Source organism: Helicoverpa zea, chromosome 31, assembly GCF_022581195.2.
Source record: "Helicoverpa zea isolate HzStark_Cry1AcR chromosome 31, ilHelZeax1.1, whole genome shotgun sequence".
Classification (NCBI taxonomy): domain Eukaryota; kingdom Metazoa; phylum Arthropoda; class Insecta; order Lepidoptera; family Noctuidae; genus Helicoverpa; species Helicoverpa zea.
The window spans coordinates 10,453,344-10,469,646 of NC_061482.1; the positions used below are offsets into that span (position 1 = coordinate 10,453,344).

The window sequence follows — 16,303 nt, forward strand, 5'->3', positions numbered from 1 at the left end:
ACAAATTTAATAAGTCGTGGTGGCCTATGGTACCAATGAATGAGTCAGTTTAAGAAAAAACATCTTGAGGAAACCTGAACTTATGTCTGAAATCGCCAATTCTTGTTAGTGTTAAATAACTCTCATTCCTTGTCGGTATTTGGGCAAGCCGCAATCCTGCAGTGGGGCAACAGAAATGCTGCTGATTATAATGGACCAAAATTCCAAAAGCACGGCTTGTAATTTTTAGTAAGATTTACAACTACTCTAGCCATTGGATTGGATTCGTACACGTAATAATTTTTCGTCACCGTGATTACAGATATCGGACTCAGGTATGGTCCTTGAGGAGCAGCCAGCCAAGATATCGGAGGCTTTCCGCCTGTTCCTGCAAGGCGAGGGCTACGGTAAGTGAACTCGCGCCCGCCGCCCGCCCGGCCCGATGCAAGCTTAGCTTTGCATTGCAGATCGAATGTTTCTCATTGCACTCAACACGCTACACTCAATAGATGCAATATCGCAAATTATTTTACTAACACAGTTTATGTAGATCACCTATAACAAGAATTAAAATTCTGCACTTTAAACTATCATAAGTAATTTAAAGTGAAGCTGCCACATACGTAGCAAATAATAATAACATCTTCATTCTCGCAGAAATGGTAAATACAAAAGGTGGTAACTGTGGTAAACAATAACTTCGCCACTGAGCACATCTCGCCTTGAGCAGGCATGCGAAAATGTACAGCGTACAATACAACTGAATGAAATCAGCACGCACAGACATTCTATACATCATATACATATTGCATCTATTCTGCAGCTTAGTAAATATGTTTGATATGATTAATGTTATTTACTGTAAACGTTAAGACATTGACCAAATAATATAAAATCTTATTAGATCGTTACTTAATTAATTTCTAGAATATTTCGTTTATTTTATTGGAAAACGTTTTCTTATAACTATTTATAGACTAATGTAGTCTCTCCTTATCCGGCGAAATGCTAACCCTTTATTAAAATATGATATTGTTTAACAAAAATATATTATGAATATGATACTTAATGCGCTTTACTACTGTAACTGTAAGCTAAATTAATTTGAACGTCTGAAGCCTGAAAGTTTATTTTTATTGTCCTGTTTATGTTTGAGCCTGGATATGCGATAGCGTTATGCCGTCCCTAACAATTGGTATGTACTGAAGGGAGCTTCCTCCTCTAGCGCTAGATACGCTTTGAACCCCGTCTCGTGTGCTACTGTTGTGCTCTCATGGTAATTATTGCACATACATTATATTACTTGTCATTGTAAAATGTAGTCTGTGGGATCGTTAATTTTTATTCATTTTACTAATAATAATAAGTAATTGGGCATGTCTCTTGGAAATCATAGATCTAGAAAATTCAAAGTAGGATAGCTTGGGGGATTCATAAATTCAAAGTTATTTAATTCACGTGACAATGAGTCCAATCCGTGTATTTTAATGGGCAAGTACTAAACATTTTTTTTTTTCAATGTAAAGCGACGTTGCGTGTAAACGAAACAATATATAAAAAAGAAATTTGTATGCTATTAAAGCGATTTCTTCATACCGTATGTGCATAAAATATAAGAGTTTTTAATAAGCACAACCTTTCTCTGCCTACTTTAGATAATATGACTAATCGGTATTGGAATAGAATGTACATTATGTTAATTTATTTTGTAGATATTCATTTGTTTATATTGTCGCTATATCTTGCGCTATACTACAGGTTTATTTTCTTCTATTCTTTCTTGTGTTGATGGTTTAAAACATTGAACATTCCCCTCTTTGTAGCGCAGCGTATAACGGTGAAATAAACAAAAGCTCTTGTTAAGGATTTATTTTTTAAATTTATTTTTGTTTTTCCACACTCGTAGCTGTATTAGCACTGAACCAATTATATCAGCGTGGTAGAACGGCATCTACGCCGAGCGTAATCAACATCTAGCCAGATTCATAATACCTAAGCAGCTTAAGTAGAAAAAGTAAGTGTTTATTCTAATGCAAATACTCAAGCGGAAGCTATGAAAACCTATTAAAAACACGAAATAAATTATAATCATAAAAGTCTTGATTCCATTACAGATCTATGCCAAACATGTCTTTTACCATACGATTGATTTTAATAGTTTCCGCTGCCTTAATATCCAGAACAATCACACAAAATGAGCTAAAACTTACTTACAACTATGAATGTTTTTCAATAGCTTTTATATACAAATTATTTGTTTTGTGTGATAGTTTTACCTTCATTTTATAAATATAGTTTTAGTAAGCATTTTGAAAGCAATAGTCATACACGCATTTCCATAGTTTTTTAATCATTTTGAATAATATTACCTACCTGTATTTTAATAACATTAGTAAGTGTAACTTTTAACGGTGAGTTGCACCATGTGGCAATACCGATAACCAAAACCGTAATCAGTCAGTTGCACTTTCTGAATGTTGAATATTTTGGAATCTATCTACATACGTCAGGAACAGCACAAACATGCACATTCACAACACCACAAAGTTATGAAAAGATGAAAGTTATCTTCAGTAAGTCAAGTACATAACTATGTACTTGCTCTAATTCTCTTTAAACATGTATCAACCGTTCATTAACTTTATTATTTAAATTAAACAAATGTTTTCCCATGAAAACCTATCATAAATACATAGAATTTAATCTTTATTTAAACAGCTTAGCATAGTTTGAATAGGAACAACTCTCGCTACAGCACTCTTAGTTTGAATACTGCCCAAGCCATCAAGTGGAAGATTTGACCAATTGGCATCAATATGATTGGCTGATTATGGTTTGGTTTTCGTTATAGTTACATGGCGCGACCTGCTCCTTATGTTTTTGTTTGTTCATAATGTGATTTCAACCTTTTTGTTTCTTAATGTCTAGCAGTTCCACTGCACAGTTACCTACATCAGTACATTTTCAAGCGTGATTAATCGTATACAGTTTGCTTGTGGTTTGGCCACACGGGGGAACGGCCACACTAATTGATATTTATGTTTCAGTGGCACCGCTGTCGCCGACCAAGATCACAGCATTCCGGCGACTGTCAGACGGGGGTCGTCGCCGCGCGTGCCGCCACTCGCCCGTCATTCGTATCACCGAGAACCCCATCTCAGAGGCCGTTGTCTGCTAAACTGACAACCCTCACGCACTCCCTACTCCCTCACAGCTTACGTCAAATAACTTTTATCCCTCGAACTTCGCTTGCAGTCACTGCGCAAATCAGAATGTAAACATGCAAGATGCATCAAATGGCTGCAGATGGGTAAAGTCATTTGTAGTGAGCTCTATATCAGCAAGTAACGTTCGAATGTACCCGCATAAATGATTGTGTGCAGGCACATTCGACTCTTACTATCGGACCTGTTGCAGTCAGGTATCACAGGTCGAGGGAGCACGAGCATACAGGAACATCTAGCTAAGTTCCTCACAAAATGTGAGTCGCACTGTTGAAGTTATATCATTTATTATTTAAGGAGAATTTTATTAGAACCCACTGATATTATACATTAATATAATATACCACTATCGAGCGTTATATCATTCAGTTAGGCTAACGTCACACTTATCTGTATATCGTATTTATTTACACGACTGTGTAAGTGTTAGTTAGCGTGGTTATTTTGTAATTTAGTAATAAATTGAACACGAGGGGTGGTGTGAGGGCGACGCGCGGTCACGTCGCTGGGTGCTATGCTAAGACCAAGATAGTTTTTGAAGTCGATCATTTGACAGTCGTTTTGGAAGAATTTTTAGCTTCGTTTTAAATGCCTAATACTGCATAAATTTTGTGAAATGATTATTTTTAATGTATAATTTTTTGTGTATAATTATGTTGATCTTGTTGAATCAGTATTATTTAATTATTTTTAATTATTTATTTTTATAGTTTTAGTAACTTTACCTTATAAAAAAAATGAGAGTAGTCTATCACGGCTTTTAGTAGTTCACCTAAACAATGTTGTAGAACAATAACTAGGTACCTATTAGATATATGTGGGTACGTGCAACTGCTTAACAAGATTTTTGTTAAACGAATAAGTATTTATACTTAGTATTAAATATTTGTAATTTTACATATATATTACTAGAAAAAGGAGATGATTGCGTTTAAATCAGAGAGAAGAGATTACGACTGTGGCGTGAAGTTAAATCATTGTGAATCAGAATATGCGCCTATCATATACACTTCTATTTAATAGTAAATCATATTTTGTGGCTATTAGATGAATACACACAGGTAGATATTTTACTAATATTTTGGCCGAATGCCTCTACTTGAAGATTGTGAAAGTTTATTGTATCCGTTTAGTAATTAGTCTGACGTGGTTGCCAGCCGATTGCATTGAATGACTGTTAAGAGGACGGCCACACATAACTAGATTATTCAAAACAGTTAATGATGTTAAAAGAATTCTCTTACTAGTTAGAATCGCGATGAGTAGCTGAGCCGTAGATCTGTTTGCGCGGCGCGGGAGACGCACGCAGACCACTGCACGCGCATGCGTCACACTCGAGGTCGCCTATAAGCTTTGTAGTCGTACAATTTATTCATAATTATTTAGTTTATAGATAACAATAATTACAACATTATTTCGTTCCTAGAAGATGTTCTATTTAGATCATTTTTGTTCACCATGATATTTGTGTGAATTTATTATGGGTCTATTAAAAGTGATTTTGTAAAGATTTTGCATTTCATTTCATTCATATCAAAATAATACCCGTTAACCTGGAATTACATGGCAGAGTGGTTCAAGTTCACTTTAACAAGAACCATTTTATTTTGAAGAAAAAAAATAACATGTGTTGGATCGCTACTTCTGTGGTCAACATCACCACGACGATTGACGGTAGTTACCACAGATTTAGCATAAAGTCCGTGGATGGGCTATCTTGTTATAACTATGTAGTTCTTCCAATTTGGAAAGTACGATAAAATTTAGGTTCCGGCCATCATTTTAACATCTTCGGCAGTCGTTACGGGTAATCAGAAGCCACAAAGTCTGACAACCAGTCTTACTAAGGGATATTGAACTACCCGGCTAACTGGATACAGATAGGCACTCGCTTCTTATAGACTACACTGGTACTCAGCTGCGTCCAATAAGACTGAAAGCGGACTACCCAACATAGTTGAGAAAGGCTTCTTCCTCTCTGTCGATTAGTTCTTGGCAGAGCGGTCGTGGCCACGTTGAGGCGTCCACATTAGAGGCGGACACAGCTTTTTTCACGATCTCCCGCCATCTATCTCTGTTAGCAGACTCTCTCTGATTAAGGCTTAGGTGATGATGAATCTATAAATATAGGTGCACTATTCCAAGGAGTGGGCTTAGTAATGAACTTTTGTAGGGTTCCGTATCCAAAGGGTAAATCGGGACCCTATTGTTTTCGCTCCTCTGTCCGTCCGTCTGTCACCAGGCTGTATCTCATGAACCGTGACAGAGAGTTGAAATGTTCACAGATGAAGTATATCAGTTGCCGCTATAACAACAAATACTGAAAACTAGAATAAAATAAATATTTTGGGGGGCTCCCATATAACAAACGTGATTCTTAAGCTCATTTTCTAAATAATGGTACGGAACCCTTCGTGCCCCATTCCGACTCGCACTTGGCCGGTTTTTCAAGTTAGAAACGATTACCTAATTTATTAAAATACTAGAATGATTTGAACATTCTTTCACTGTTAGGAACACTATCCCCGAGTGGCGTAGGCATTGTTGTATCCAGGCATGGGAGGTGGACGAAGCCGTGACGAACAGCTTCCGGTATAAAATAACTCAAGTTAACAAAATACTTATTACTGAAATAAAACAAAAATTCGTTATTTATTTTTTATTTTATACATATTTATATTAAAGTAAATATATCAACAAATTGTGTTTAATATAAAACATAGACAACTTTACATTTAAATATAATACATTGAAATTTTCAACTAACTATCTATACACGAATACTTATAGTAAGCATATTAATATCTTAAGCGAATGACGTAAAGACTTATTTATAAATATACGATGAAGTTATAGCTTGTAATATATTGCCAATGATTTCAAAATTAGAATTTGGTGTCTAATGAATGGACCTGTGACGCTTTATAATAAATATTTGGTGACTAACGTATATGTGCACCCTAAGTAAAAAGCGTATAATCATCGGCAAGGATATCGAGCCCTGACCTTCACCTGCGCAGAAGCGATTTATTGGTTTATTGCCATAAGTGTACAGTGCGCAAAGCCATCCCCACTCTTCCGCCTAGAGCTCATTATCCGTGCCGATAACTATACCACCAGTCTGCCAATATTATGGCTACTTCTATATTGTCAAGTGCCTAAACTAACTAGTGTGCAGGCGCTGGCAGCACCGACCAGTTAAATTCAAGCATTGCCTTAGAAATGCAGAACATTCACATTGTTTTCAAAGAAAAACTTATTTGAAATTCATATCTACAGTAGTTCATGCAAGCTTTTGAAGGATTATTGCAGTTTTATCGCAAGGCATGAATGCGCTACACTGAGAATATCAAATTATTCTCCCATTGAGGTTATATCTTTAGTGTGACATTGATTACAGTTTCGATCAGATTATAGCAAATACTTAAACTAGTTAATGATCACGGTCCTAATTAAAGGATTTATATCTTACATATATTTAAAGAAAAGTCCAAATTTTGGTGGCAATAATCTCAAATTACAATACCTTAATTAAATTAATAATTCGCTGATAATTAAATCATTATAGTATAACAACACAATAATGAATGTAACCAGACAACACTAGTTTTCTCACTGTTGAAACCCACGCCACATAATCAAGTAAGTTGGATCTTTGACTGTATGCTTACTGGCTAATTTTAAAGTTACATGAATGAGAAAAAAGTGTTGTCAGGCTCCGTCTAGTTGGTAATGCAGATCGTTCTTATTGCCATTTATTTACTAATTGTGACGTTTTCCGTCTCTAATCACCACTATACCCATATTTACGTTTGTAATTATATTAAGGAATAAAAATGTAAAATAAAGTAACATTTATAATATAACTTATTTTAAGTAGGTATGCATTACGCTAACCCTAAAAATACGTCAATCACCTGGGGAATCGATTAAGCATATATCTCTTATGTTTTATAGATCGTTTATCTACTGTAGAACTTGCGTATATTAGAGGACTATAACGTTTATATACCGGTTATAGACATAGCAGCATAATAGTAAATATTGTCTGTCACCTACATATTCCATAAAGTTTTTTAACTGTAGCAATTTGTAAATATAGCGAGCTCTTGCGCTCTGTATTGGTTGCAGCGACCTTGACAAAAGTAATGCAAGGTTTTAAGCACACAAGAATTACTAAAAACAAACCGTTACTATGACAACCCGTAATGCATCTTCTAACATATAATTTATGGATATAACATTATTTTTCCTGACTGACTGACGGAGCGCACAGCCTACATCGCTGGATTTGAGGGGCTTGAACTATTATGGCCTTACTACAAAAACTTTAACAACTGTTTTACACTTGTCTAAAAAAATGTGTCTCCAAAATGAACCTTATGTCAACGTCATAATTTGACATTTTTTTAGACAAGTCTTAAACTGACGTTTAAAAGTTTTTGTGGTAAGACGGTTACAGTCTACTTTTTATCTAGGTGCGTAAGTAGTTCCCGAAAAGCGAAAGTTTTCCGCCACATAGCACAAAGCCCCATTTGATGTGTAAGTGTTATGTGCAATCTGTATAACTTAGATATTTATATCCAAAAAATGTCTAGGGAAGGTGTTTTTAATAATATTCCATACATTAAACGTTTTAGGTATTTTATACAGATTGCCGGTAACATAAGCACTTCATCGCCTCTATCGTTCGTGAAACTTTCGCAGAAACGCAACAATGATTTTTTACACTTCGCCGATTAGACTAAAAGCAAACTTGCAAACAATTACGAATGACTTACAGAATATACATATAAAATACATGATATAACTCCTAATGCATTGTTCCAATGGATTTAAAAAGCCTTTACAGATGGGATAAATGATTTATATACAATCGCTAGCATACATGACCTATTTATAAGTGAAACTTATGTCGAACTTTTGAATAAGCAATATTGTGAGTAAGTTGCTATCGCCTTGCTTGTGGTATGTAGTGGTAACCGGGTGGCTCGGATGTTCAACGGTGGAATATGATGATAAGTATGATCGACACAACTATGATTAGAGCCAGGAACAGGTACACCTTCTTCTTCCTCAGTTTGTTCTGAAAACAAAAACAAGTAGAATTAGTAAAAGAGGAACGAGACGTATATTTTTTTAAAGAAAATATTCTTCGTAAGAGGAAGTAAACAGAAGATAAATTGTTAAACTTCTTGCAAACATTTTGTATCATAATTAGTGAGCATTGTTACCTTGTAATTGGCAGCCTGTCGCAGCTCCTGTGTGCCGGCTTCCACGTTTTCAGCGGCATACTCCACATTGGACTCAATCGAGTCCACGACTTCGCCTTGCGAGTGGATCATCGTGCCCAACTCTTTGAAGATCTGGTTCACATCCATTATGTCGCCCTACAAAGATATATTATTAAAATAAATAATTGTTTATTAGATTATATCGATTGTACCTACAATATTTGTGAAGACCTGACTCTTGTGCTAGACATTAACTGTCTTACCACAAAAACTTTTAACACTTAACTTTAACTTTTGACATATGGTTCATTTTGCAGCGACATTTTTTTAGACAAGTGTAAAACAGATGTTTAAGTTTTTGTAGTACCTACATTTCAATCTTCTGCCAAAACACATGGTGCTAATAGGTATGCAATTTTTTTAGTTACAACAATACACAGCCGTATCATAGATCATATTGTGTTCGAACTGACTATGGACGCATAGGCGGTATAGTACATCTATTATGTACTCCAGTTGATGATAATTTATCAATACACATTGAAAAATATGGAGTGTCTATTACTACGTTTAGTTATTAATATGCCTAGGCCAGGCATAATAAAATATGGTACTCATCAAAATATTATGTTCAAATAGTTATTGTTACTAAACCAGACCTAATCTAAACCTCATTTACAATTGTATGATGGAAATCTTATATCTGCTTAAGTTTCCGAGGTCGGGTTACAGATAATAATTGTTATTAACGCTTGTTTTCGAGGTACATTTTCATGTCCTGTTCCAAGAACAATGATTACTTGAAGCGTTTCGAAAAAAACCGTTTAAAAATATTTTAATTCTAAATACTGCAGATGTTGAATAAAATGCACAAGAAGGAAAAACAACTGTATATATACTATAACTTTCATTTTTTCCTTTTTCCTCTTCGAGTTTTTAAATGTAAAATGCTTGATTAAACGATTTAATTGCGAATTGGGTAGACATTGATGTACTTTGTTTTACTTGTTTGACCACAATTGTTCAAGGATATGTCGAGTAAAACTATTTTCCGATAAATTACCATTACATTAAAAATTTTAAACTAATAAGTAGGTATAAAATAAAGCTATAACATTGTGATTTATTACATCTTATCGATTTATTCCGTTACGAACGATCATGTTGCTAATTCGTTCTGTGATAAGCATTCCATTTGGATTTTAAAATATTCAGCAGTAATTAACGTGTGTTTACTATTTGGTTCATTTTACATCAGGCAAAATCGTGGCAATTGATATTGGGTTTGGTTGCTCGATATAACTGGCTTAATTCAGCATACCACATTACAATAAATTAAGGTACTTTAAACTCAATCCATTGCTGCCTGTTAAGATCTAATAATATTCGACGAAGTAATAGGGATTACTATGTTACCATCAAAAAAAGAGTCAAAAACTATCCTATTTATATGTTTAGCGATTAGAGATTGATATCTGATACAATTTATATGAAGCTTATATCAAAACGCAATCTCTAATCGCAAGTCAGCGGATAGGTTTTAGGAATCCAGCGTTAGTCAACGTGATTTACCTCAAGTTGTCGTATATCTCTCTCCCGCTCTTCAAGCTCGATGAGTGACCGTTCCGTCTGCATCGTGAGCTGCTCCTGTTTCCGCAGGTTTGGCTCACCCATCTCCAACAGTTCTTTGTTGTTGCCACTACCTGAAATAAGAACATGGAAAGTTGGTTAACATCCCTTCTGTTAGTCTACTGTATAGATATCATCGAAATAGAAGTTTACGTGGACCCTGCATAACAAATGCCTTGGGGACAACTGGCCCAGTCATGAATATGCATCCGGTCGAATCCGACCTGGCCAAAAGATACATCTCGCCCTCGGGCCAGATTGAACGTGGGCGAGATGTCACCTAACATAAATCTTGAGAGTTTTGTTTAATGAATATGAACACGAGGTTTTTTCAAAAGATGATTGACTTATACTTACTACCCATTGCAAAGGGGTCCTTGATGGTCACAGACTGCGCTTTAGCCTTCTTCACATCTTCTTTGGTTTTCTGCGCCGCCAGTCTTTGTGTCGCCTGGCAAATACAAAGCAATCCGGATTTTAGTAAAGACGTAAGAGAAAATTATATTTCAAAACAACGCTTTTAAGCAAAGACTGATATTTCCTTCTAGCATTTTGTATGAGGCTTCCAGGCCCATTAAGATTTGAGAATAAACTATCATGTTTGACCGAACGTATTCAACTAAGTAAACTAAAGTAGGTAAATTGTAGTGAAAAGTATACAGGCATTATAAGTTTCCTCATTGGAATAAATTAACTTTGACGCATAGACAAAAAGAAATTATGTAGGACATGAGTCACTAATCATAGTAATCATAGAATGAACAGTTATTGACTATTTTCAATGTCAAACAATATTCATCACATACATAAGTACATACGAACCTGACGCTCACACATTTCATTTTTATCATTGGATAAAGTTTTATCGACATTTGTTATCAACTAATAATTAATAATGATTCATTATAAAATATAAAAAGCTACATTCGTTGGAAAATGTTGCTAATTTAACTAAATCCGTATTTAAATTACTAATTATATTATGTATATCAAAGACTCATTGCATCATTCATATAAGTTGCTTGACTAGTAATAACTCCTAATGCTAACGATTACTGATTAGTCTTGAAAACTTTTTACAATTCGCTATTATATAGTTGTAACTTCTCGTACGTAATCTCTATTCTCAGAAATTTTGTACAGAGTGACGGACAATCGCCTGCATTTTTGTACTTATTTACAAATATCATCCCAAAGAATTGACAATGCGCAATTCCGAGTTGACGGTGTAACCTGGGTCAATGCTAGCTTCGGTATAAAGATAATTCCACGAAAAAGACATTCTTTCATTTCTGAAATAACAAATATTTGTTTGTCTTATGAACACTACTGCTACTGTGTCAAGACACTCGCATTCCTTGCATAGAAGTCTGTTATGCATCATTTAATTTTGTATCAATATATATGTATATATGTATAGTAGGTACTAAATTATTCAATAAAATAACAACATACACCTACCTATTGTTTTTTTCTGGTTACGAGCCAAATGCCAGATTATTCATTAAAATATTAACGAATATAAAGTTTCTAAACAAATGTGGCTTGTCTACCTTACTTTTAAAGCTACCCTTTATATCTGAATAACAATAATTTGTATTATTAATTGTAAAAAGTAATGTACGCAAGTCTGTAATCCCTACTAATATTATAAATGCGAAAGCAAATGTCTGTCTGTTACGCTTTCACGTCTAAACCACTGAACTGATTTTAATAAGATTTGGTACAGAGATAGAGTTGACCTTGAGAAAGAACATAGGATGGTTTTTATCGCGGACTTTTGAAGAGTACTCTTGGAAACGCGGTATAACCGACTCCACGCGGGCGAAGCCGCGGGCGGAAGCTAGTGTTATTATAAAGATCATCGTATCATATTGACCTCAATTAACCTCCATGGAATAATTAAAAGATTCGCCACAAGTTTGTGGAAGAAGTTCTTATGAAATAAGCCATGCAACAAAATGTAAGCACATACCTACTCTAATTCCTTATCCGTTGTCCAATTTTGGAATCGGCAACTAGAGTTATACCTTGCTTGTAAAGGCCTAAATGAAATAAATGATTTGACTTTGACTTAATGTAAGAACTATAGTATCTTGTATCGTTATTCTTAGTCACAGTTAAAATGAAAATAGACATCATGTTGTATTATACTTCGGCCGTTCAGAGAATGCGTTCCTGACACCTATCAGTTAGTCACGACTAGTGATGGGCACAACATAACACTGAGTTCGTTACCGTTCCTTCAAAATGAACCGCCGCATTATTTTAAGATTATTTTCGTTTTAAATTGGCGGAATCATTTGTTTTATATTTTAGTTATTTAAGTGGAAACCAAAAAAAGGTAATATTCATATAATAAAATTGTTTTATTTATTCTTTGTTACAAGTACATTGAATTGAATGTGCGAACAGAATATTAATCAGACTCCGATTTGCTTGAGGAGGTGGTGTCTTCATCATCATCTTCGCCTACATGTATAATTATATTATTATCAATAACAGAATCAATCCTGATATCTCGGTCTAACAAAAGCCGGGTAATCAAATAAAAACAGATCGAAAACACTTGAAAAACGTGGTCTATGCGCACGAAACGACAACGGACGACTGTTTTAGCGTCACAAAATGGCGGCCCATAACGCCATTTGGGGTTACCATTTTTAATCTAAGTATAAAAATGCGGTTTGGTCATAGTTTTATTTTTATATTTCATAAACGTTATAATTAAGTCTTATAGTCCATTATTTTCCAATTCTTAAAAAGAAAATCAAAACGTATTATTTTATATTATAACTGTATAAGAACAGATTACGATACTTGCCTGTTATTTTTAGCACAGCACTACAAAATATAAACCGCTGACATAACCTTGTAATAGCGCAGTATAGATTTAGAAAAATATTGTTTACCAAGTTATTTGACACTCAGTTTGGCACAAAATTATAACATTCATTGATTATTGATATAATAATGTTGTTTTAATGCTCCTCAATTGTTAAAACGGTAAACAACCAGCAAAAATATTTTTATCGTAACTGCAACGCCATTGCAAAGTTACGTCGTCAGTTCAATCGCGACGTGTCAGGAACGCATTCTCTGAATGGCCGAACTATAGTAGTTATGACTTATGACACTGGCTGACTAATAAAACTCTGTACTATTAAATTAACTTGGAAGCAAAATAGAATCATTTCATAAGCTTGCAAAGTGCAATTAATATTTTGGGAGAAAAAAAAGGCTCTGCATTTCTCCAGTTTTAGAGAAACTAACAAACGTCAGTAAAAATGCGTAAAATAAAGGACAGGGGCTCGATTCTGCTAATTTTATTTAAGCGACATACGATTGATATCCAACTGAATACGATTGGTTTTTATTGTTAGCAGAATGCCCGCTAAGGTTAAAACTGCTATTGAGATTCAATTGATATTCAACTGACACATTATTAAATTCGCAGAATTGAGCCCCAGATCAGATACGACTACAATGTATAAATATGGATAACAAAAGGTCTTATGCCTTTACTATTATTGACTTATTAAATGGTTCATTACTGTAACAGGAACTAAGTTCCATAACAATAACATTAAAACTACGTCATTAGTACTAACTTGAACAATGAAACATAATGTCAAGAATTGGATAAACACTGGCTCCCATTATTTTGAGTTCACTTGGATGGTTTATTATAGAAGGTAGAAATTGTCGCAAGTTTTGCTCAGCAATGAAGTTACATTTAAAACAATAGATACATTAGGTACTAGTCAATTTACTCTAGTATCTTTAACTAGCTTGAATACAAGTAAAACGTAGCATTTAGCAAGCAGAGATAATACAATTTCCTATCAATCAAACAAATAGTCTAACAGATAAACTGTTGCCTCTAATAGAATGACAACCTACCTTGTTTTTAAGATGGAAAATTAAGAACAGAACTATATCGCAAGCAAAAAAAAAATACCCAACAGAAAATACAGTAGTACTACAAACCTGGAAGGAGTTGAGCGTGATCATGTATTCATCACTGAGGCGCTCCCTCGTCAGTTTGTTAGCAGGCTGGTCTGCTGGCAGCTTCATCAGCTCCATGATGAGTGATGACGTGTCCTTGGCCAGCTTCTGCGTGTAGTTTTGTATTTGACGCCTAGAAAATACATCATATCATCCTCCTGTCCTTTCAAATGTCAAATCCGATGAAAGGTGTAATTATATCAACTAGCATTACTAAAGGTACCAGAAACTTCAGGAAATTAGAGTACATTTAATATTTCATGCTGTATATTAGTGTATCAAGTATCTCTTACAGTTGGTTCCGGAGCTCCTGAGAGTCCTGAGGAGTCTGCAGCTGATTGACCATCTTTGACATGGAAGACACTGCCGACAGAAACACATACATTACAAGAAACTTTTTTAATATCTTCTTAATTAAATCCATAGCGAAAATGAGAGTATGATTCAGTTTTTACATATGTTAAGAACTAAATAGTCAGATTATTACAGTTTCATGCCTAAATAACTATGGTATAGGCAACAACTAGTATTTCATAGTTTTTATAGTATTCTTTTCTTTAACTACTATTTCATAAAGTACACTTATTTGGCTAGACAATAATTCTCACAACATTGTGTTATACCCTTATTTTTTTTCATAGATAGACATAATGAAATGGATGGTTTCTAAATAAATTAGAATGGCAGTTTTTTGGCTTTTTGACTCATACTACATATCGATGCCTTAGAGTGAAAACCTCTTAAGTGCAAGAGATAAATTTTCAGGATAAGGAATTAGTATTAGATATTTTTTACGATTATCTTCCAAGAAATGCAATAAAGAGTGAAAGCCTCTTAAGTGCAAGAGATAAATTTTCAGGATAAGTATTAGTATTCAATATTTTTTACGATTATCTTCCAAGAAATGCAATAAAAAAATATTGAGAAAAAATGCATTTCTGAGGTTTTCATTCTAAGACGACGATATAGTTATCTATTATCCATTGCCAAACTATCAAAGGGTAGTTGGATCCTAAATCTATGACTTCTAAAATCCCGATTATCTTTACCTCCATCTAATTCAACTCAGCATGCCTTTGGAATCATAAAATTAACAAGAATGCATGTGCCTTTACAGAAATCAAAATAATGATGTTCTCATGCATTTACATTTCTGACTACAAAAACATTATAGATTATAATTGTAGGTGCGCCTTTAATTTTACTACAATGGACCATGTTTTAAAGGCAAAATTGAAATGTCACTGTCTTATAAATATTTGTTAGAAGTTATGGTTATGATGCGTTTATACCTGATTATTACACATACTATGCCAAATTTATGTTGCACTCAAATGACTTTGAGACAATAATACATGTGAGACAAAGAATAAACAAATGACATGTAAAAAGATAATTTTAGTGATAAGGTATAGCAAGGTGTTGATATATTATTAAACGCTAGAAAAACAAACCATTTTGTGATATTTTCTTGATGTTACTGGCGATAGTTTGAGTGAGCCGCTGGAAATTGCTACCAGGATCCTCAAAAGTTACACCTCCTTGATATGACGACTCCATTCTGATGCTCTTCCTATAACAATGACGCACAAATAAGCAGCCACCACTACTCAACCATAAGAACAACGTACAAAAAGATTATTTCGCTTTGAGACTAATCAAGTTAGACTATTATTATGAAATTGTGACGTACGCCGTTTTACTCAAAGCAAAAACAGTTACACCTACAAGATCACTATCCTACCTGTTTGGATAACACTTAATACGATACAATCAACGTTGAGCGCAATATATCTGAAACTACTTTTTGAGTACTCGACTCCACTGGATCTCTTTCCGCAGTTTCCGCGAAGAAGCACACAAGAAAAATCAACCAACTTGTCGTTTGATAGTTTGATAGGCGCAGCCAACAGTCATTGAATAGACCACAGAGTCGAACAATTTATTACTGTCAGTGTCATTTATTGACAAATGTCAGGAGTCACGTCAACCGCGTCAACCCTCAAAAGATGTATCCCATGAATGAACCCTCGAATGATCCCTTCACGAATAAAACAATTTTATAATTATTTGTATCCAACCTCGACGGTCGCATCGTCCGTAACTATAATGGAAGAATCACATAAATTACAGACGAATTCGAATACACTTGTTCGGTGATTACATTTTACCATAAATTTATCGTGAACGCAACAAAATGCAGCTAAAGGTTTTATTTTGTGGTATTTA

General features: G+C 34.5%; 2 protein-coding genes across 4 annotated transcripts in view; one reads left to right on the forward strand and one right to left on the reverse strand.

Annotated features, from left to right (window-relative positions):
* The window catches only part of LOC124645399 (protein NDRG3), a 75,163-nt gene extending 70,452 nt beyond the window's left edge, over positions 1-4,711 (forward strand). For 2 of the 3 annotated variants that reach the window (XM_047185203.1, XM_047185205.1), the window contains exons 9-10: positions 302-386; positions 3,027-4,711. In XM_047185203.1, the coding sequence (XP_047041159.1) occupies positions 302-386; positions 3,027-3,157 (216 nt within the window). In that variant the 3' untranslated portion in view covers positions 3,158-4,711. Of the gene's footprint in view, positions 1-301; positions 387-1,885; positions 1,994-3,026 lie in introns of all 3 variants that reach the window. The other variant, XM_047185204.1, reaches the window with a different exon arrangement.
* A 1,136-nt stretch (positions 4,712-5,847) lies between these two features.
* Positions 5,848-15,997, reverse strand: LOC124645400 (syntaxin-7). Its single transcript, XM_047185206.1, has 8 exons — positions 15,819-15,997; positions 15,529-15,647; positions 14,368-14,437; positions 14,057-14,207; positions 10,424-10,517; positions 10,010-10,140; positions 8,438-8,593; positions 5,848-8,289 (listed from the first exon to the last, which is right to left on the reverse strand). Exons 2-8 carry the CDS (start codon positions 15,632-15,634, stop codon positions 8,203-8,205), a joined length of 795 nt encoding a protein of 264 aa, XP_047041162.1. The 5' UTR covers positions 15,635-15,647; positions 15,819-15,997; the 3' UTR covers positions 5,848-8,202.
* Positions 15,998-16,303: the final 306 nt, after the last annotated feature.

Bases quoted from the DNA above. Each gene is read 5' to 3' on its own strand.
- LOC124645400 (XM_047185206.1), bottom strand. From the start codon at position 15,634: ATGGAGTCGTCATATCAAGGAGGTGTAACTTTTGAGGATCCTGGTAGC. The intron at 14,208-14,367 runs GTAAGAGATACT...TGTATTTTCTAG, and splicing joins CAGGAGCTCCGGAACCAACT to GCGTCAAATACAAAACTACA. The intron at 8,290-8,437 runs GTAACAATGCTC...TTTTGTTTTCAG, and splicing joins GACAGGCTGCCAATTACAAG to AACAAACTGAGGAAGAAGAA.